This window comes from Budorcas taxicolor, chromosome 23, assembly GCF_023091745.1.
Source record: "Budorcas taxicolor isolate Tak-1 chromosome 23, Takin1.1, whole genome shotgun sequence".
NCBI lineage: Eukaryota > Metazoa > Chordata > Mammalia > Artiodactyla > Bovidae > Budorcas > Budorcas taxicolor.
The window spans coordinates 46535291-46556734 of record NC_068932.1 but is presented as its reverse complement, the minus strand read 5'-3'; the positions used below and the strand labels follow the sequence as shown (position 1 = coordinate 46556734).

At 49.6% G+C, this 21444-nt stretch overlaps 1 protein-coding gene across 1 annotated transcript; it reads left to right on the top strand.

Annotated features, from left to right (window-relative positions):
- Positions 1-588: 588 nt before the first annotated feature.
- Positions 589-16783, top strand: CLRN3 (clarin 3). Its single transcript, XM_052661183.1, has 3 exons — positions 589-817; positions 9654-9833; positions 16503-16783. The coding sequence occupies exons 1-3, from the start codon at positions 589-591 to the stop codon at positions 16781-16783; spliced, it is 690 nt and encodes a 229-aa protein (XP_052517143.1).
- The last annotated feature ends 4661 nt before the right edge of the window (positions 16784-21444 follow it).

The window sequence follows — 21444 nt, the reverse complement described above, 5'->3', positions numbered from 1 at the left end:
GAAATTTGAAAGGTGCACTTCTTTATCAAAGTCTAAAAATAAGGTGTCAGCTTTCCTCTTTCCAATCCCTAGGACTTGTAGCAAGAGCTTCATCTCTTTAGGATTTCCTTTGGAACCTTTGTTAGGGTCACATCATTAACCCTTGGCTGGTGGGACTCTGTGTTGTTGGCTGCTAGAATCAGTAACATTTGAGGAGTACAGGGCGTATTATTTAGGAATTCTAGTTCTGTCCTGATGTGGTAGGCTGATTTTGTTTTCAAGGCACTTGAAAAAAAAAAAGAGTTATAAGTTAGTTGTGTGATTGGTGATGTCTCAGGAAGACTGTGTTTATCCCTTGTTCCTCCCGGTTGGCTATAACCATAGCAACCTGTCACTCCAGACCAAAGTTCAGCTACCATAAATCTTTATGACCCTACTCACAGTCCAATGTTCATCAGTGTAACCCTTCCTCTTGAAGAATGAGGATTTATATTTCACAAGACAGTGTGAGACTTCATTTCTAAACACTGGACTCCGAAAGAGAAGGCCCAAAAATAGTATAAAAAGATCTCTGTTTTTTTACCCGAGGACCCTTCGCGTCCTGAGAAAATGCCCACGGCAAAGAAAACGCTGACGTTCTTACTCAGCTTCGTCACCAGCCTGGGGGCTTTCGTTGTCGTTTGCGTTGTTCTGGTGACCCAACAATGGATCCGCAGTGCGATCGCCATCAGTGACTCTTCTTCGAACGGTAGTGTGATCATCACCTATGGACTCCTTCGTGGGAAGAGTATTCAAGAATTGAATCATGGACTTGCAGAATCAGACAAAAATTTTGAAGGTAATTATAGCTCATTTGAATGTACACAATGAGGCTGAATTAACTGGGTAAAATTGATGTCATCCTGTGTTCTGGTCAAATAGCCTTTCAGAAATAATTTCCTGGTAAATTTTAATTGGGCTGTAGATACGATCTCGTATTTTTAATCTTGAAAATTCACCAAACTTTTTCAGCTTCCTCAGGTCTGGTTGGGCCTATTAGTAAAACAGTCGAAATCCCTCTGGTAGAGTTGCGTTTAAACAGTGTGTGTGTGTGTTAGTGGCTCAGTCATCTCCGACTCTTTGTGACCCCATGGATCTTAGCCCACCAGGCTCCTCCGTTTTTGGGATTTCCCAGACAAAAATACTGGAGTGGGTTGCTGTTCCCTTCTCCAGGAGCATCTTCCGGACTCAAGGATTGAACCTGAGTCTCCTGCATCTCAGGCAGATTCATTACCATCTGAGCCACTAGGGAAGCCTTAAACAGCACCAGAGTTTATTGACAAGAAAAAATGAAGTGGAAAATATGGGCAATTTATTACCCCTGTATCTCAGGCTCATTACTTTCACTGATTTGAATTTACATTCTTACTTCCAAACAATCTCATTGCTGTTGGAAATGATATTAAATTTCCATCACTTATATTAATTGAATATTTTACAGAAATTCCTATTTTTTTCTGATTTCGTACATACTACTGCTCTACTCTCAATGCGCAGAAAACAAAAATTCATTGAGAATAAGCACAATTTAGCTACTTACTTGGCATTCAAAGTTTAAATACATACCACTGCTTTATAAATTTAGAAACATAATTTATAAACTATTTAGCACCTTAAATAGATTTTGTTCTGAATGGTGTTTCATGCAGCTTACTATACAGGCTTTATCAGGTATTATGCAGTCATCACCTTTTTCTTTGTAAACATACGTCATTTTTTTTTAAACTAGTGTTTCCTGAGGCCATAAGATGGTAGGTTTATAACACAGAAAAAGCTCTCAGCTATCTTACAGAAGTCTAATTCTGTTCGAGTGCTGACTTGCCTTTTTTTGTGTTTATTTTCATTCCTTTGTTTATTTTCAGCACCAGATCTTAGCTGTGGGACTAAAGTTGTGGGACTCCCACTTGGTTGTGGGACCTTTTATTTACAGCATGCGGCTGTTTAGTTGCTGCATGTGGGATCCAGTTTCCTGACCAGGGACGGAACTTGGGCCCCCTGCACTGGGAGCTTGGAGTCTTAGCCCCTAGACCACCAGGGAAGCCCTGAACTTACATCAGTTTCTATCTTACACAAATGCAATATTTAGTCCTCATGCCATGCATAATGTTGGGAGTTTGAGCCTTTGACCGTAACTCCAAGTTCTAGCTCTAATTTGTGACTTTATTAATGAAATGACTTCCTGAATTCCAGAGCAGCATAATTATATTTCCAAATTATGAATCTGCCTTTTAGACCTTAGCAAAAGCAAAGTCTCTGCCAGTATTTTAGCAGCATTGCGCATCTTCTCTGGTACTGACCTCAGCTCCTCGGGAAAAGGAGGAGAATTCACTCCATGGGAACAAGAGACGAAGGCTTTCAGAGATTCAGTCCCACTTGCAGTTCTGTGAATACAATTTGCGAAACCAAAACTCCCTCTGGCTCCTGAATTTCCAGATACATGTTCAATTTTTAAAATATGAGTTAACAGTCTGGGAATTTTTACATTTTCATACAGTGTCTGTTTACAATCAATTGGTTCCCATTTGAGGTAAAGGGCTTCAGTGAGCTCCCTGCCTCCCTGCCTCCTGGGGAGCTCAGGAGAGATCTGGGCGGGCCAGCCTGTCTCTAGAGCCCTGAGGGGGTGACGTGAGCACGGTGACTGTCGGAGGGTGGGGACAGCCGTGGGCAAGGATAACCCTGAAGGCGGCGGGGCCCGGTGGACACTGCAGGGCAGTGTGTGCCCACAAAGGAGGCAGAGTATTTGCATTTGCTTTGCCTGGCTCTCTTTTTTTATTCTTGGTCCCCAGAGACCCACATTCCAGCTTCAGGTCCCTGCCTGCAGCCACACAGGTGTTTAGACGGCACTCTACTTCCCAGACACTGAGGTGCTGCACAATTTCAGGGGCTAACAATCTGCTAGGGACCACTCAGAACCGAGGGGGCCTTCAGTGCTGGCATCTTTAGCAGTCATTGAAGTGGGAGCACTTGCCAACTGTCCTTGCAGAGAGGGGAAAAGCCATGTAGCCACAAGGTAGATGGTGCCTTGGCAGGTGTAGGTATGTGGACGCAGTCCCCAGGGAGCAGGATTACAAGCTTGCAGTGAGATGGTTTCCTCAGGACCACACAGGCTCATTTCCAATCAGAAACTGGCCATTGGCAGCCCAGTAAAATCATCGATATGAATGCCACTTCTCTGCCCTGCAGTGACGGATTGCCTTTTCAAATAAGAAGTTAACCAGGTCAGTTTCTTAGCCAGGAAGAGGTCTGACTGAAACCTCCAAAGTGTGATAAATATTGCTAAAACCCTGTTCTGTTCCAGCCTAGGGTTTATCGCATGGTGCCAATCTGGGGCTGTCGATTTCTGAAATGAAAGAGCAGCGTGAAGCGACCGTGGCTGAGCTCAACGTGCAAAAATAATTCAGCCAACAGTGTGTCACCTGGGGAAAATGATCAGTCCAGCCTGGGGAGGAACCTCTCCATGGCATAACTAGGCTGTTTGGGCAGCTCAGGTTCACCGGGAGCTCCACCAGCCTCGTCCCGAGGATCCCAGCTCGTCCAGCACCCAGATGGAAAGGGCCATGTGTCCACGAGCGAGCACGTTGCCTGGCTACTCCAAAAGTCCTAGTTATTTAATTTCAGTTAAAAAAAATCCTCCCTGGACAGCTGTTACATAAGTGAGGGGCTTGGATCCTGAGTGGAACTGCACAGAGCCCCTGCCTGGGAGGATTCACCACTCAGTCTTTCTAGAGAAAGACACCCTTATCGGTTAAATCCAGGAGCCTGCCTCCTTGTAGGTTAAAGGTGTGTGCAGGGCACTATGAGAACACAGGGGTGTTTCACCCCAAATGTGCCTGTCCTCCTCCAAGTCTCTTTCCCATCCCTTTCTGTTCTCAGGGAAGTTAGAGCTGTACTAGTTGCTCACATTTAAAATCATGAAGGAAGTGAATCTGGTGCAAAAAAACCAAGTAACTGCAAGAACGAAGAAAGGAGGTCTGTATCTCCAGAATGTACCAAAAGCCCCTTCTTACCATTCCTACCCGCCCAGTCCTACCCCACATACATCCCACACTTTCCCTCGGGTAGGAGTGACTTCTTATTTGCCACTAGAGACGTGGCCCCGCTGGGAGGTGGAGCATAAAGGGGCAGAAGAGGCTTTCCCCTACTCTTCTCACAGAGATGTGTGTGCATGCCTGCTCTGTTGCTCAGTTCTGTGTGACTCTTTGTGACCCCATGGACTGTAGCCCACCAGGCTCCTCTGTCCATGGACTTTCCCAGGCAAGATAACTCCACTTCAGCCCACTGGACTGGGTTGCCATTTCCTCCTCCAAGGGATCTTCCCGACCCAGGGATCGAACCTTCGTCTCTTGCCTTGGCAGGTGGATTCTAAACCACTGTGTCGAGCCACCTTGGAAGCCACCTGCCGCCTCTCCCCCGACTGAGATAACCTAGGCCAGCAGCTGGGACGTGCCGGGAGAGCTCCCAGGCCACACTCCGGTGTGTGTGGAGTCCTTCCAGGGGTACACTGGGGCCCAGAGATTCAGGAGTTCCCTTGGGTCAGGCCCCCTGGTGCCCAGATGGTTGAGTGGGGCATGGAGGCTGTTTCTCCCCACATAAAAGCCAGCGGCTCTGCCTCAATTTCCCGGGACTTCCTGAAAAGCAGACGAGAAGGGCCAGGTGGCCAGTGAGGCTTGAATATAAATCTTTAGGCCCAGGAAGCCCAGATGTTCAGATGACCCCTCCTTTCTGCACTGCCCACCTCCCAGTGCATTCGGGCCTCTTTGCCGGAGCTGCTAGAATCAACAATTGGTTCCAACTGTGGGATGGCTTTCTCAATTCTGACGCTCAGGCCCCTCAAAACAAGAAAAAAAGAACTGAATGTATTTGCTAATTTTGTAGGCAGAGAGCAGCTGTCAGATGCTGTGGAGGTTGATTGTGATTTCATTCTTGCTCAACTTTCACTGAATTTCTAGCTTTCACTGTCTGAGTTCTAAGCGGGGTTGGGGGGAAGGTTGGGTGGCTGGAAGGTGCAGGAGATACAGCTGTCATACCTGTGGGGCAACTCAGAGGCTGAAATACAATTTTGAAATGTGGCAGTTAAACTTAACCTAAATTGTCACATGAATTCATAGAAAAGCATGAGTCAAATTGACTCCGCTTTGAGAACTGATGTCTGGGTGTCTGCTCAGTCGCTCGGTCATGTCTGACTCTCTGTGGCCCCATGGACTGTAGCTCACCAGGCTTCTCTGTCAGTAGGATTCTCCAGGCAAGAATAGTGGAGTGGGCTTCCTACTCCAGGGGATCCTCCCAACCCAGGGATCGAACCCAGGACTCCTGCGTCTCCTGCATCGGCAAGTGGATTCTTTACCACTGAGCTTCACCAGGTTGCTCCTTTCTAATTTACTCTAAAATGTGGAATATTAACCATTCGCAAATGACCCTCCATTTAAGATTTAATAAGGTTTCCCTAGGGGACTTCAGGCACTTGGACACGTGACATTTGACCCATGCTGAAATTTTTATTTTCTAGTGTGCTAGGTAGCTCAGTGGTATCCGACTCATTGCAACCCCTTGGACTGTTGCCCGCCAGGTGGCTCTGTCCATGGAATCTTCCAGGCAAGGATCCTGGAGTGGGTTGCCAGTTCCTCCTCCAGGGGACCTAGGGATTGGATCTGTGTCTTTTGTGTCTCCTGCGTTGACAGACGGGTTCTTTACCACCAGTGCCATCTGGGGAGCCCTATTTTCTAGTTAAGCATCCAAATTAGGTCTCGTTGGCTAAGGACAGAGTTCCCTTAGTCCCCAGGAAACTTCTGATCTGGTGCTGGAGCTTCCTCCTTGGTGCTCAGGCAGAGCCAGGGGGTCGTGGAACACAGGAGAAGCGGTTCTTCCCGGGGGTGACTAAGTTTGGAAGGATCCACAGCATTTGACCTTGTGCCTTGAAACAGGTGTGTCCTGCTTCTTGTTTTTCACTCTGGCGTCATCCTCCACAAGTCACTAAAGAGTAGTGTGCTGCCTCACAGCCTGGCAAAGCTCCCCACTCGTCTCCGGGGTGAGACAGACCAAGAAGCCAGAGCCTCGGGTTGAGGGTCGGACCTTGGAACAGTCTCAGTGCAGACGGTCCCTCCCCCGAGGAGGGCAGGGCTCCTCGCCTGGGCAACAGCAGGTGACAGAGAGGACCATGTCCTCAGCTAAGCCAAGGCCTGTCAGACTTCTCACTGAGTGCATCACCAAGAGGACATATCCAGAGTGCGTAAACCAGCGAGCTGTGCAGAGCACTTAGCCCCTCCCATGGGTCACCAACAGAAATCCCCGCCCATGGGTCACCAACAGAAATGGTGACAGGGCCAGACAGTACCCGGGAGGAGCGGACCGGCCGTGTGTGCGCTGGACTCTGCCCCTGGGGCCCGGCTCCCTGGGCAGTGAGCTCATGGCCTGCGTGTTGCTGAGCTGGTATTTCCCTCTCCTGTCCTCCCTGGTCTCCTGAGGGGTTGGCAGGGCTGTGGCTGCTCACCGGAGACCACACCTGTGTCTCCCTCCTGGCTGTTTCCTTTCCTGCCTCTGTCCTCTTCTGCAGGCTTTGGCTGCCACACTTGCCTGCCTTCTGCTCAGCCCTGCATGCCTGGCATTGCGTCCCTGCTCCGTCCAGCCAGGGATGGTTCCAGCCCAGGCCGGGCCACGTGACCTGGCCTTCAGGATGAACTCTCTCATGCACGAGGGTCTTTACGACTGTATCCCCACTGCCAGGATGTCTGAAGGCTGACTTGCTGGCTCAAATCTCTCATATCTACCCTCTGTCCGTTGATGACAAATTTAGCTCCTTCACAGAATACTGCTGGTTTAAAATAAAAATGTCTGAGCGACTAACACGTAGGTGTTAGAGATAGACAGAGATGGCACAGGGAGTGCCGCATCTTAACAGGAGTGCTGAGCCCATCTGGCCACCACGAATGGGGAGGACGGTCAGACTAGAGTGTGTGTGCAGTCAGGGCCAGGATGCCAGGAGCCGTGGAATCACGTCTTACGAATAACTCACTGAGTTTACATCCTCTTTTCAAATGTCGGGAGAAGCTCCAGGCAGGAGAGGATGGAGTGGATTCTGCATTGGTCCCAAAGGAGCATTAGGACCCAGGGTTAATATCATAGAAATGCAGGATGAAGAACCTTTGAACGGCTAAGGTACCACAGGGATGGAAAGGGCCACCTTGCAGATGGAGGGCTCCTTGTTCCCAGGACGCGGTCTGGCATGACACTCAGCAGCTCCCGCCTGCACGACATCCGGGGTCCCCTCTGGCTTCCAGGGCCCTGTTCCTTAAAACTCACCACCCACAGCAGAACAAGAAAGCGTCTGTGGCTATTTCGGTTTCTGTTCTTTTAAGCTGCTCTGGGTGAAGATGTGAGAAACTCCGGCTGTCTCCTAGGGGCCCTGAGAAACAGGAATGAAAAGAAGGAAGCTCTGACTCTTTCTCTCCCACCCCCACCCTGGTTCCTCAGTTCAGTTCAGTTACTCAATTGTGTCTGACTCTTTGGGACCCCATGGGCTGCAGGCCTCCCCGTCCATCACCAACTCCCAGAGTTTGCTCAAACTCATGTCCGTTGAGTCGGTGATGCCATCCAACCATCTCATCCTCTGTCGTCCCCTTTTCCTCCCGCCTTCAATCTTTCCCAGCATCAGGGTCTTTTCCAATGAGTCAGTCCTTCACATCAGGTGGCCAAAGTATTGGAGTTTCAGCTTCAGCATCAGTCCTTCCAATGAATATTCAAGGTTGATCTCCTTTAGGATGGACTGATTGGATTTCCTTGCAGTCCAAGGGACTCTCAAGAGTCTTCTCCAACACCACAGTTCAAAAGCATCAATTCTTCAGCTCTCAGCTTTCTTTATAGTCCAACTCTCACATCCATACATGACCACTGGAAAAACCATAGCTTTGACTAGACAGACCTTTGTTGACAAAGTAATGTCTCTGCTTTTTAATATGCTGTCTAAGTTGTCATAGCTTTTCTTCCAAGGAGCAAGCATCCTTTAATTTCATGGCTGCAGTCACCCTCTGCAGTGATTTTGGAGCCCCAGAAAATAAAGTCTCTCACTGTTTCCATTGTTCCCCTATTTGTCATGAAGTGATGGGACCGGATGCCATGATCTTAGTTTTTTGAACATTGAGTTTTAAGCCAGCTTTTTCACTGTCTTCTTTCACTTTCATCAAGAGACTCTTTAGTTCTTCACTTTCTGCCATAAGGGTGGTGTCATCTGCATATCTGAGGTTATTGATACTTCTCCTGGCAACCCTGACTCCAGCTTATGCTTCATCTTGCTTGATATTTCTCATGATATACTCAGCATGTAAGTTAAATAAGCAGGGTGACAGTATACAGCCTTGACGTACTCCTTTCCCAATTTGGAGCCAGTCTGTTGTTCCATGTCTGGTTCTAACTGTTGTTTCTTACCTGCATTCAGATTTCTCAGGAGGCAGGTCAGGTGATCTGGTATTCCCTTTTCTTTCAGAATTTTCCATAGTTTGTTGTGATCCACACCGTCAAAGGCTTTAGCATAGTCATTGATGCATAAGTAGATGTTTGTCTGGAACTCTCTTGTTTTTTCGATGATCCAACGGATGTTGGCAATTGTTTTCCAGTTCCTCTGCCTTTTCTAAATCCAGCATGAACATCTGGAAGTTCTCTGTTCACTTACAATTGAAGGGTTCTGAGCATTACTTTGCTGGCCTGTGAGATGATGATAGTTCTTCTGTATTCTTGCCACCTCTTCTTAATATCTTCCGCTTCTGTTAGATCCCTACCATTTCTGTCCTTTATTGAGCCCATCTTTGCAAGAAATGTTCCCTTGGTATCTCTAATTTTCTTGAAGAGATCTCTAGTCTTTCCCATTCTAGTGTTTTCCTCTATTTCTTTGCACTGATCTCTGAGGAAGGCTTTCCATGTGAACTCTGCATTCAGATGGATATATCTTTCCTTTTCTCCTTTGCCTTTTGCTTCTCTTTTTTTCTCAGCTATTTGTAAGGCCTCACAGACAACCATTTTGCCTTTTCCATTTCTTTTCCTTGGGGCTGGTTGATCACTGAGGAAGGCTTTCTTGTCTCTCCTACCATGGTTCCCACACCTTGCCATTCCAGTGATGTTGTTAGTGTATTCCTGAGGACTCTGAAATCTTACTCCCAGGTTAGTTTTGCCTTCTTTCACTGAACGCCCTGGTAAACACTTTACTGAATGTAGCGGCAGTCTCCTAAGGGGCTTAATGCACAGACAGCTCTTGGAGATGTTCTATAAACACGTGGCTGGGCTCCCAGATGAGTGGGGCCAATGCACCTCTGGTGTCTGACCATCTTGTATTGTAAACAGCGGAGGGAGCAGGGAAAGCAGACGCCAGGGGAGGCTGGCTGGTGGTCAGAGAGAGGAGGGTGACAAAAGCAGGAACTGATGGCAGAGGGCGCAGGGTGTCTGTGTTTCATTTCACACGTGTGGAGGTCCATGTCTGGCGCTCCCCTGCACTCCGGAAATATGGAACTGTTATGGAAAGGCTGAGGGTTTCTACCCCCAGCGCCTAAGCAGGTGGAATGGGAAGGGGCCCCAAGAGGGTGGACCAGCCCTTGGGCCCAAAGCTGGTCTTTGCGTCGGGGGCACCACGTACTTACCAGACCTTGTTTCAGTTTTAGGGACATTGACCAATTCTTCCCCGAAGACTCTGCACTCGGTGGTCATCGTGTTCCTGGCCCTTGGTTTGTTCAGTTCGCTGCTGAGTGCCGGGTTCACCTTCTACAACAGCGTCAGCAACCCCTACCAGACGTTCCTGGGGCCGACGGGCGTGTACACCTGGAGCGGGCTCAGCGGTCAGTATCGGCCAGCCCTGGCCTCTGTCCCCCTGGTTCCCTCTCACACGAGGACACACACGCTCACTGTCGGACCCTGGGCGTTCAGAATGTGCTGAGTCGAGTGTGGGGGGCTGAGGCTTATCTTCGCAAGCCTTCAGCTTTTATTCAGCATCTTCAGGTGTGCTTCGGGTGCCCTGGGGAGGGGCGGACTGTGGGTAAGGAGGGCGTGTTAGGTGTTAAAAATGTATGATATACCCAGTCTTTGCCTTCGAGTATCCAGGGTAAGGCGTTAAACAGGGACATGCACGTCAGTAAAGCATTCCCTGGGCTCCTGCTGCGTGCTTGACTGCAAAGTAGGCTCTATGTGAGGTGGAAAGGCACACACGTGCACACACACATGTGCACACACATACATGCACATTTACTTAGTCCCCTTCTTGCCCCCATAGAACAGCAGTCGACTTGGCCTAACATCTAAACACGAAGGTGGCACAGAGCCACCGAGAACGCCCTTGTGGAGCATCTGGGCCGACGCCCTCCTTGTGGGCGACCTGTGAATCCTGGGTGTCAGCTGGGTGGTGCTGCGAGGTTGTGTTGTCTGTGTGGGGGGAAAGCTGTTGGGGTGGGGAATGGGAAGTGGGTTTCAGTTGGGGTCACAGTGTTTTGAACTCTCTGAGGGTCTCACGGGTTCTGGGGCCACTGTGTTTGCCCAGGGGCTTGGTTCAGTGGGAGCCTTGTTGCCCCTGCCCAACAGTGGGGTTTCTCCTGCTCTGTCCCTCTCTCCACCACGAGAACCTGATCTTGAGAGTGGATCAAAAATAGCCCATCCTACTAATGGGATGCCAGCCTGGATGAGACACAGGCTGAAATCAAGATTGCCAAGAAAAATATCAATAACCTCAGATATGCAGATGACACCACCCTTATGGCAGAAAGCGAAGAGGAACTAAAGAGCCTCTTGATGAAAGTAAAAGAGGAGAGTGAAAAAACTGGCTTAAACCTCAATATTCACAAAACTAAGATCATGGCACCTGGTCCCATCACTTCATGGCAAATAGATGGGGAAACAGTGGAAACAGTGAGAGACTTCATTTTCTGAGGTTCCAAAATCACTGCAGATGGTGACTGCAGCCATGAAATTAAAAGACGCTTGTTCTTTGGAAGAAAAGTTATGTCCAACCTAGACAGCATATTAAAAAGCAGAGACGTTACTTTGCCAACAAAGGTCTGTCTAGTCAAGGCTATGGTTTTTCCAGTAGTCATGTACGGATGTGAGATTTGTACCATAAAGAAAGCTGAGTGCCGAAGAACTGATGCTTTTGAACTGTGGTGCTGGAGAAGACTCTTGAGAGTCCCTTGGACTGCAAGGAGATCCAACCAGTTAATCCTAAAGGAAATCAGTCCTGAATATTCATTGGAAAGACTGATGCTGAAGCTGAAACTCCAATACTTTGGCCACCTGATGTGAAGAACTGACTCATTGGAAAAGACCCTGATGCTGGGAAAGACTGAAGGCAGGAAGAGAAGGGGATGACAGAGGATGAGATGGTTGCATGGCGTCACTGACTCAATGGACATGAGTTTGAGTAAACTCTGGGTGTTGGTGATGGACAGGGAGGCCTGGCATGCAGCAGTCCATGGGGTTGCAAAGAGCTCGATACGCCTGAGTGACTGAACTGAACTGAACTAATGGGCTGGCCCTGGCAGTGGTCGTATGTGTGTTGCATGTGGTATATTTAAACACAGACCAGGAACTTTCAGGGAGAAGATAGGTGCTCTGGATCTAGGGGTATCAAGAAGTCTTGGATGGCGGGCTCTGGGCAGCTTCCTGCCCTTCTGTGAGGCCGTCGTCACACTGGCCAGTGCAGGTGGCTGGAGGCGCCGCTGTGCTGTGGATCCCAGCAGGGCTGTGCTGAGACCACGGACACCTGGCTTTCTGGGGAGGGAAGCCCTGAGCACAGCCCTGAGTGGTGTGAGTGCACACGCGCTTCCACTGTGGCCTCTTTCAAGCTCATATTTAAGAAGCCAGCCCCATTCTGGCATGGATACAAGGGAGAGCCTCTCAACACTCTGACCAAACAAGCTGGGATTCCTAAACATCATGCAGGACCACAGGTGGAAATCCGGTCTGCCGCGGGCAAGCCTGCACACCCACCTCTCAGCTCTGAGCATCTGGGATCAGGCTGGTGTAGCCACATCCACACATGACCAGCCCTTTCCTTTCTTTCTGTGCATTTGTGATCAAAACAAGCAGATGCCCAAACTTAAAGGGCATCAGCTGCCAGCCAGGAATGAGCGTTTGGGCTTCCCATCTCACGGTGGATCTGGAGGGGTTGGTTCAAAACTCAGAGGCCCTCATCCAGACACCAGGGTTCTGTGCCCCAAGCTGCTTCTATGACTGTAGTTCACGTCTGTCAACCAAACCAAAGGCAACACTCATTGGCACTCATTGCCAGGGTGAAAAAAATTGATTCTTTTAATTTTTGCTCATGCGATGAAGAAGCTAAGGGAAGCAGTGGCTTCAGGTACAGCTGGATCCAGGATCTCAGCCTGAGCCATCAGACCTCTCCTCCCTCCTGTGTTCCCTCTGTCAGTAAGTAGCTAGTCTGGTCCTCCTAAAGGCAAGACATCTGCCAGTTCTTTCTGGGCCATCACAGATGCAGCAACCGCAGGAGAAAAGATGATTTTTTTTTTTCCCCCAAAACCTGACTCTTGCCAGAGTTGGCCTCCTCCATTTCTGGAACCGTCTCCATAGCTGGCAGGGTTGAATTCACTGACTGACCCACTTTGGCTGAGGACACTGACCACCTGGAGCTGGGGCTGAGGGGGAGGGATCTGAGAGCAATGTTGATCACTAGGACCAGAGGGATGGGTTGGGTGGGGCCAGCCAGACAAAATTCACCCTCGTTGCTCTGTCTACACCCGCAGGGTCCAGAACCCATCCCCTTGTCTCTGCAGGAGGAAGCCCCTGGCTTCAGTGTCTTCCTCCACTGTTGAGTATGAGCTGGCTTTGCTCAGGGCAGAGGCCTGATGCATGTTTGTGGAGGAAGACATGGGAAGCAAGGCCAGCAGTCTCCCCACCCCCAGTCCACACCTGGTTCTAACAACAAAGAACTGTTTGATGGGCAGCAAGCTCCCGCCACATTCCTCCCCAGGCTCGGGGCAAGTTCTGACACACAGAGCGGCTGTGAGGTGGGCAGAAGCACAATCAGAGACTTTGATGTGTGAGGCAGAGGTGGGCAGCCTCCAACTCTCAAAGGGCAGACTTGGGCCCTGTTTGGTTGAAGAATTGCTGAAAACTCGGGGCCCCCCGAGGCTCAGCCTGCAGCGGGCTTTGTGCACAAATACACCATCTCCAGGTCCCTGCCTTGGGTCACTCTGGCACCGGGGGCGGGGTCAGGCTGCCTTGAGGTGCCCTGTGGCCAAGGGAAGGGCCGCACACGCCTCTCCAGGCTGGGCTTAGACACAGGCTCCTTGGCTACAGGAAGAAGGGGAGCAGTTTTCTGGCTTGTCTCTGAAGCAACAGGAGGAGATGCTGCTTTGAGGACAAAAGCAGGACTTGCAGCCTCCCTCCAGGGCCCATGTGCCCTCTGAGCCCAGCCTGGCATGGTGACCCTGGCCACAGGGGACAGAACTGTCATCTGAGAGGAGCTGGAGATGACAGGGGAGCCAGGGAGAGCACTGCAGATGGTCTGCCCCGACACACTCGGTCCTCAGCCCGGGGACCGAGAGCAGGGAGGAATTTGCGTGCCAAACTGTTTCCTCTGCTTCTTCCTCACACCTTCATCTCATGTCTGTCGGCTGCTCTGCAGGCTGGAGCCCTAGGTCTGGAGGAAGTTCGTAGCAGTACTGTTGAACTTTATGCAAAACTTTGTTTATGTCCTTGTTCCGTTGTTCAAGCTCTAAAACAAATCGTTGCACATCTCCGTTGAAATTCAGTGCCAATGGGCATGGAATATGATTTCACTTGAATGAGGAACTCTATTGGAAAACCACCTAACGTTTCAGTGTCAGAGCCAGGAATTTTAAGGGCTTCCCTGTGGCTCAGATGGTACGTCTGCCTGCAATGCGGGAGACCTGTGTTCGATTCCTGGGTTGGGAAAATCCCCTGGAGAAGGAATTGGCAACCCACTCCAGTACTGTTGCCTGGAAAATTCCATGGGCAGAGGAGCCTGGTAGGCTACAGTCCCTGGGGTTGCAAAGAGTCGGACATGACTGAGCGACTTCACTTTCACTTTCAAGGTGACTGCCCTAATAAGGGATCATTATCTGTAATCGGCAGGTCCCACGCCCACGGGGACAGGCCAGGGGGGTGGAAGACCAGCGCCCTGAGCCCTTGGGGGCTCCTCCGTCTGCCATGGGGCTCCCTCCAGGCCCCGTAAACCTTCTGTCCCAGGAACCACAGAAGCAGGCAGTGAGCGGTGTCCCCTTCTGCTGGGGGCTCAGCTCAGCATCCGTGTCCATTGGCGGGTGCCCTCGTGGTTTAAGTCAAAGTCGTGAGCATCCACTTCAGAGAACAGAGTGTAGCCCATTTCTGGGTTTTGCTCCTTTCTGACTAAAGCTTTTAGAAGAAACTTCCCAAGAGCAGAATGAGGGATAATTACGGGGTGTGAGACACACGGCGCAGAGGGGAGGGGCTTCGTGCACTCCCACTCCTGTTATTATTAAGAAATAAATGCATTAGGTTGAAGATGAAAGACTGTCCTCAAGGGGAATGAAAACGCCTCACCCAGAAGCCCTCTAATTAAGGCCTCTGGAGGGCTGGTCCTGGGTGTGGGTTAGGGGCAGGGCACGTTGGGTGCCGAATGTCCTCCTAGTTTTGGGTAAACGTCAGCAGAGGAAGAGTCAGAGAGTGTGTGTCGGTCTGGACCTCCGTCCTGGGGACTCCTGGATGGCCGCCCGGCACGGTCAGCCTGACTCCACTGGACGGCTCATCACAAATCCAGCACAGCCGCCTTCTGACCCTCCTTCCTCTGCCTTTTTGAACAATCTATTGAGATATGACTCCCATACCGTACAGTCTACCCATTTAAGGGTGCCATTCAGTGATTTCCAGTGTATTCACAGAATACACGGTTGATTTTAGGATATTCTCCTGACCACGAAAGGAAACTCCTCCCCCGGCACCCTCCATAGCCCCATGCAGCCTCGAAGCTCCTCGGGGTTTGCAGCTCCCCACCTTTGGAAGATGAAGATCGAGGTTCAGAGCAGCTGAGCGCATCTCCCAAGACCTGCGGCTGGAGGCCTTGACCCTGCTCTCTCTGACTCCAGAACCACGGTTGAAGCCAAGGGGGCTTTCCAAAGCCAAGACTGAGGAAGGTTCTCTAGTGCAGGACATTGTGAATAATAAAGGATGAGTCTACTAAAGAGGGATTCCTTCATAGCTCAGTTGGTAAAGAATCCGCCTGCAGTGTGGGAGACCCCGATTCCATTCCTGGGTTGGGAAGATCTGCTGGAGAAGGGATCGGCTACCCACTCCAGTATTCTTGGACTTCCCTTGTGGCCCGGCTGGTAAAGAATCCACCTGCAATGTGGGAGACCTGGGTTCGATCCCTGGGTTGGGAAGATCCACTGGAGAAGGGAAAGGCTGCCCACTCCAGGATTCTGGCCTGGAGAATTCCATGGACTGTATAGTCCACGGGGTCGTAAAGAGTCGGACACAACTGAATGACTTTCACTCACTTACTAAAGAGAGCCTTCCTGGTTAAATGCTGCCCCCCGTTACGGGTTGAATGAGACGCCAGTTGCCAGGCTAGTGGGTCCCCAGAGCTTCCCAGGTGGGCTTGGCCTCTGTATCTTGTGCTCAGGACCCTCCAGACCCCTTCACATCAGCTGGACTTGTGTCTCCCAGACCAGGATGCTCACCATGCATCACGATGGATAGATGTTTGGGCTGGCTGTTTTTCTCGTCTTGCCTTGGCCTCCCCACCACACTGGTCCTCTCTAGACCGTTGTCCCGTCGACCCCCGTGATCAATCACTTGTTCCGTCGCTCATGCAGCGTGCAGGCTCAGTTCATCACTCTGGGAAGTGGGCAGGGTTCAACTCGTTCTGAAAGGGCTTGAGCTGAATGTGTGCTCCTGGTCACAGCTGCCCTGTGTTATTGTTAGCTTTTGGGGTCTTGAGTCTAGCGTGCGTCTTTTATTTCTTTTACCTTCTCCCTAATGCGGAGAAGAGAGTAAATCCCAGTGTAGATGTTCAGTGAAAGCCCACAGTGTACATGTTTGATAAAGGGAAAAAAAGTGACCTTAAAAATGTACATTAACGCCTATATGTGGAATCCAGGAAAACAGATGAAAGTATTTCCAAGGCAGAAATAGAGACGCAAACATAGGCAACAGGCTTGGGGACGCAGCGGGGGAAGAGGGGGTTGGGAGGAATGGGGAGACTAGGACAGACACATACACGCCACCGTGTGCAAAACAGACAGCTTGGGGGGAGCCTGCTCTATAGCACAGGAAGTTGGCTCAAGGCCCTGTGGTGACCTAGAGGGTGGAGTTGGGGTAGGGGGGTGGGAGGTCCAAGAGGGAGGGGACATATGTACGCATGGGGTTGACTCACTTCATTGTATAGCAGAAACTAACGCAACGTTGTAAAGCAACTACCCTCCAATAAAAAAAATCTTAAAAATAAAAATATTCATTGAAATATACCACCATGTTATTTACAAACTCTTTCTTCCCTTCAGCATCCTTCACATTCATAACCATGGTGCTCTTTGTGGGGAACACGCAGTCCAATCGTCTCTCAGAAGAGCTGGCCCAGAGGCTGTACCCGCTCTATCCAGCTGCCACTCAACAAGGGACGTCCCACACTTACGGATACTCGTTCTGGCTCACCCTGCTGGTCATCCTCCTAAATGTGGTCACTGCAGTCATCATCATCTTCTACCAGAAGGCTAGATACCAGCGGAAGCAGGAGCAGAGAAAGCCCATGGAGTCTGCGCCGAGGGATGGAATTCTATTCTGAAGTCTGTGTCCTCGTTTGGTGGCTAGGTCTCCTGTTGAACGCCAGCTCTCAGAGCAGTAACTGGCTGGCGTGGCTGAGTCGTCAGCAGGGAAAAGTGTGGCCCTGTCTGACTGTCACTCGGGGACAGTTTTCACATCTCACGACACTATGTTCTTCATAAATGATGCACCCTTGACAAAGGACGCTTCCCGTGAGGGTGGGGAAGGTGAAGAAGAAAGCTCGGCGGTCCGCGTCGTGTTCAAAGCAGGGCCATGATTGTGAGCCTGTCGACCTTCCGACCTGGCCTCACTCTCTTAAGTAATAAAGGCTTGTGTTACACGCCTCGCCTTTGAGTTGCTCAAAGCACTTTGCTACCTGTGACCTCATTCCCCACAGGAGGGACCACGCATTTTGCTTCCACCCTGTGAATGGAGACTTGCAGACAGAGAGGGATCCAGAAATTGTTTTTCCTAGACCGGGTGTTAGAAGGGAAAGGAGAGACTTAGGGGTGTGTGGCCTGGACTTCTGGACCCTCCGCCTCTGATCTAACTTAAACCCAGTGCTGGGTAGAGAGGCTGACATTCAATTTTGAGTTTCCAAGGTGGACTTTTGGCAGGGAAAAGACGAGGAAGGAAGAAGATCAAGGAAAGATGGAAATTATAGCGCCATAGCCTCATGCTAAGGTTAAATATATTTTTGTTTAAAAGACTGTGGTTAGGTCAGACAAAATAGAAATGTCATATTTTGGCGAGTTCTGAAACCCCCGTCAGCCGACGCTCTGCTTGGCTGCTGCAGTGTCCCAGACACGGGTGAGGGAGCATCACCCATCGCAGGCTCCTGGTGGCTGGGGGCTCAGTAAGCAGTGGGGTCTGGCTCTGTGACTTGCAGGCATATCCTGAGTCAGGGCCAGGGCAGGGGCACAGTGCAGTGATGGATTGCCTTCCAAGCACAGGTGGATGGAACTAGTTCATGGCTCACGAGAGGACAGTGGGTGACCTGGAATGGTTTTTAAAAAACACCAGATGGATTTGGCCTACTTTACTTGTAGGATATTCTCTCAGAAAATCACTTTGAGAACCTTTTAGGCTTGAATATCCTACACTTTAGCCGGGTCAATGATGTCAGGATTCTGAAATAATCACCTTTCACATTGTGATAGAACCAGAGCCTAAGGGAACAGAATTCCCGTAGTGTAATTTACAAAGCAGCAGTTCTCTGGACAGAAGGTAAAATCCTTTAGGAAACTAGCAGAGATGAACAATCTGCCCTGGAAATAACATCGTTTTCCTTCGAGAAGCATTGCGTACCTGCAATGTGGTTAACACCTTGCTAAGCCAGGTACCCGCCCCCAGGGAGATCACTGTTGAACAGTCAAGACAGATATTCAAAAAGCAGTCAAAATTCCCTGTGAAATGTGTACTTAGTCACAAAATTATGTTCACTCTTTGAAAAGTCAGTTCTCCATAACCTCCCACCCCCAAGTTCTACAAAGTCAAAATTATAATTCTAATAACTTATTCTAATAATTCTAATAAGTTAACCTATTGTGAAACTGAATGTATTAAAAATATTAACCTCAGTGAAAATGTTCTAAGTTCTTTGAAGCTAAAACATCCATGTTCTTTGGTGGCGTGAACTTTATATCATTTTAATAATGGGGACAAGGAACAAGGAAGCTAAGGGTAATAATTGCTTCTCATTTCATGTATAACATTCGTGCAAAGGACACAGCAAGAGGTGAAGCCTGCATTTACTCATCTCAGCGTTTGAACAGAGTTTGGTGTCTTTAGAGGACAAACTATCTCACTCCTTAGATCATACATGGATTTGCAGAAATAATTTAAGACATAGGAAAATCAGCTAAGTGGACCCACAGCTCACGGTTAGGCAATGAAGAGACAGGCTCCCCTATCACCGCTGAAGGTAGAAGGTAAAGAAGCCGAGTGTGTTTTCCGTGAAAACCTTGGGCTTGCCCTGTGGCTCAGCTGGTACAGAATCCGCCTGCAATGCAGGAGACCTGGGTTCGATCCCTGGGTTGGGAAGATCCCCTGGAGAAGGGAAAGGCTTCCCACTGCAGTATTCTGGCCTGGAGGATTCCATGGGGGTCACAAAGAGTCAGACAGGACTGAGCGACTTTCACTTCACTCGCTTCTTAAGGAACAACCAGGCCAGCTGCGTCTTCACAGTCTCAGCCGCTCTTGTAAGGCCCAACCCTGGCCTCTTGCCCCGGCCTCCTGTCCGCGGAGCAGCGAGGGGCTTTATTTTCAGGGAGAACGTGCCTCTGAGTAATGCTCTGCTGCTCTCCTGTTGATCAGTTGCTCACTCGCGTCTGACTCTTTTGCGACCCCGTGGACTGCACCCCGCCAGGCCCCTCTGCTCAGGGAACTCCCCGCTCCATAAGGGGTGGGTTGCCTTTTCCTTCTCCATCTTCCCGACCTGGGGATCACACCGTCTCCTACACTGCAGGTGGATTCTTTACCCCTGAGCCACCTGGAAAGCCTTGCTGTTCTAAACCTGCTTAACAAACACGCATTCTCCTACTTTTGTGTTAACAGAACCAGCGGAAACATTATTTGGCAGGGGTCCAAGCAGTTCTATGAAACTTGAATGTTTCAGGGATTGTCGTAGGACCTCCAATCAACACACGCGGTCCTGTTATGATGAGCTAGGTTACTATATAGAATACGGTGCTCTTCCATTTTATGAGAACATAGAGGCTATGATAATAATACTAGAGAAAGTTGCTAATGAATGTCAAAGGGATGGGATTTCTCTAATGAGCTGATGCTTACAAAGCATGCTGGGAGAAAACCAGGTAATCCAGGTTAGCTTGACCATCAGCATCACAATTTCTTTTGATCATCTCACCAAAGCCTGTGGATTGGAGTTGTCTCCTTGGATCTGACACTTCTCTGGGTCTAAATAACCATCGTGCAGCCAGCCCCAGGTGCTGTATTGGTCCCCTGTGTGTGGTTCGTAGCCACACAGGTAGACGTCGGCAGCCTCCTGCTTTCTGGTTGGCCTCTTGGAAGCCCTGGAAACTGGCTATTCTGCAAAGTGTAGGCAGACACCTACCAATTTCCAGAACAGGCTCTCCTTCCTGCCCTCATCCACCCTGAGACCATCTTCTTCGTCCCAGAAAGCAGCCACTGAGTGCAGATCTGAAGCCAGGTTCTTAGTGATCTAATCGGATGGCTTTCTACAGCCTGGACCAGCATGCAGGTCTGGCGTGCGTGGGAGAGGACGTGTGGGGGAGGATGTCTAGAGTCAGTTCGGAATCGGAAACTCTAGCTTGGAGAGGAGCCAGGCTCCTTGGTCCCTGAGCCCCTCCAGGCTCTCCCAACCACAGCACGCAGGTCCCCCACCCCAGAGGGCACAGTATGCATAGGTCCCCCGGCCAAGGGTGCCACCTGGAAAGCCTTGCTGTTCTAAACCTGCTTAACAAATGTGCATTCTCTTACTTTCATGTTAACGGAACCAGCTGAAACATTATTTGGCAGGGGTCCAAACGGTTCTATGAAACTTGAATGTTTCAGGGATCGTCGTAGTACCTCCAATCAACACACGTAGTCCTGTTATGATGAGCTAGGTTACCATATAGAATACTGTGCTCTTCCACTTTATAAGAACATAGAGGCTATGATAACAATACTAGAGAAAGTTGCTAATGAATGTGCCGATGCCTCCCTAGCAGCTGGGGCTGCGGTCTGCGGTCTGGTCCTCAACCTCTGTCCTCACCCCAAACCCCTCCTCCCCCAGGACACGGGGACACAATTGGAGACTCCATTTGTAGACTGCTCTGACATCTCATCTTTCCTCTTCTCCTTTGCCTTTTGCTTCTCCTCTTTTCACAGCAATTTGTAAGGCCTCCTCAGACAGCCATTTTGCCTTTCCGTGTTTCTTTTTCTTGGGGATGATCTTGATCCTGGCCTCTTGTACAGTGTCACGAACCTCCGTCCATAGTTCATCAGGTACTCTGTCTATCAGACCTAGTCCCTTAAACCTATTTCTTACTTCCACTGTATAATCATAAGGGATTTGATTTAGGTCATGCCTGAATGTTCTAGTGGTTTTCCCTACTTTCTTCAATTTAAGTCTGCATTTGGCAATAAGGAGTTCATGATCTGAGCCACAGTCAGCTCCTGGTCTTGTTTTTGCTGACTGTATAGAGCTTCTTCATCTTTGGCTGCAAAGAATATAATCAATCTGATTTTGGTATTGACCATCTTGTGATATCCATGTGTAGAATCTTCTCTCGTGTTGTTGGAAGAGGGTGTTTGCTATGACCAGTGCGTTCTCTTGGCAAAACTGTGTTAGACAGGAGGGCCTTGTGTGCTGCAGTCCATGGGGTCACAAAGGGTTGAACACGACTGAACTGAACTGATATCTCATAGCTAGCCACGAGAAGCCAGCAAAGCCATCCACTTCTCTGAGCTTTTGTTTTCTCAGGATGAAAAAACAATAAGTGATTAATAATAGAAATGGCAACCAGTGTGGGATTGAGCACAGGAAGTCTGCAGTCAGGGTGCCTGGACTGGAGAAGTTAATCTCAGCAGGCCTCATTCTAATTATCTGTGAAATGGGATCACAGTAGTAGCAGCTTTGCTCTCAGAGACGTGAGAATGAACTGCGATGAGGGACGTAAAGAGGTCTGATAACTGACAGCCAGGCCCCTCCCCACG

Bases quoted from the DNA above. Each gene is read 5' to 3' on its own strand.
- CLRN3 (XM_052661183.1), top strand. From the start codon at position 589: ATGCCCACGGCAAAGAAAACGCTGACGTTCTTACTCAGCTTCGTCACC. The intron at 818-9,653 runs GTAATTATAGCT...ACCTTGTTTCAG, and splicing joins ATCAGACAAAAATTTTGAAG to TTTTAGGGACATTGACCAAT. The intron at 9,834-16,502 runs GTCAGTATCGGC...TCTTCCCTTCAG, and splicing joins CACCTGGAGCGGGCTCAGCG to CATCCTTCACATTCATAACC.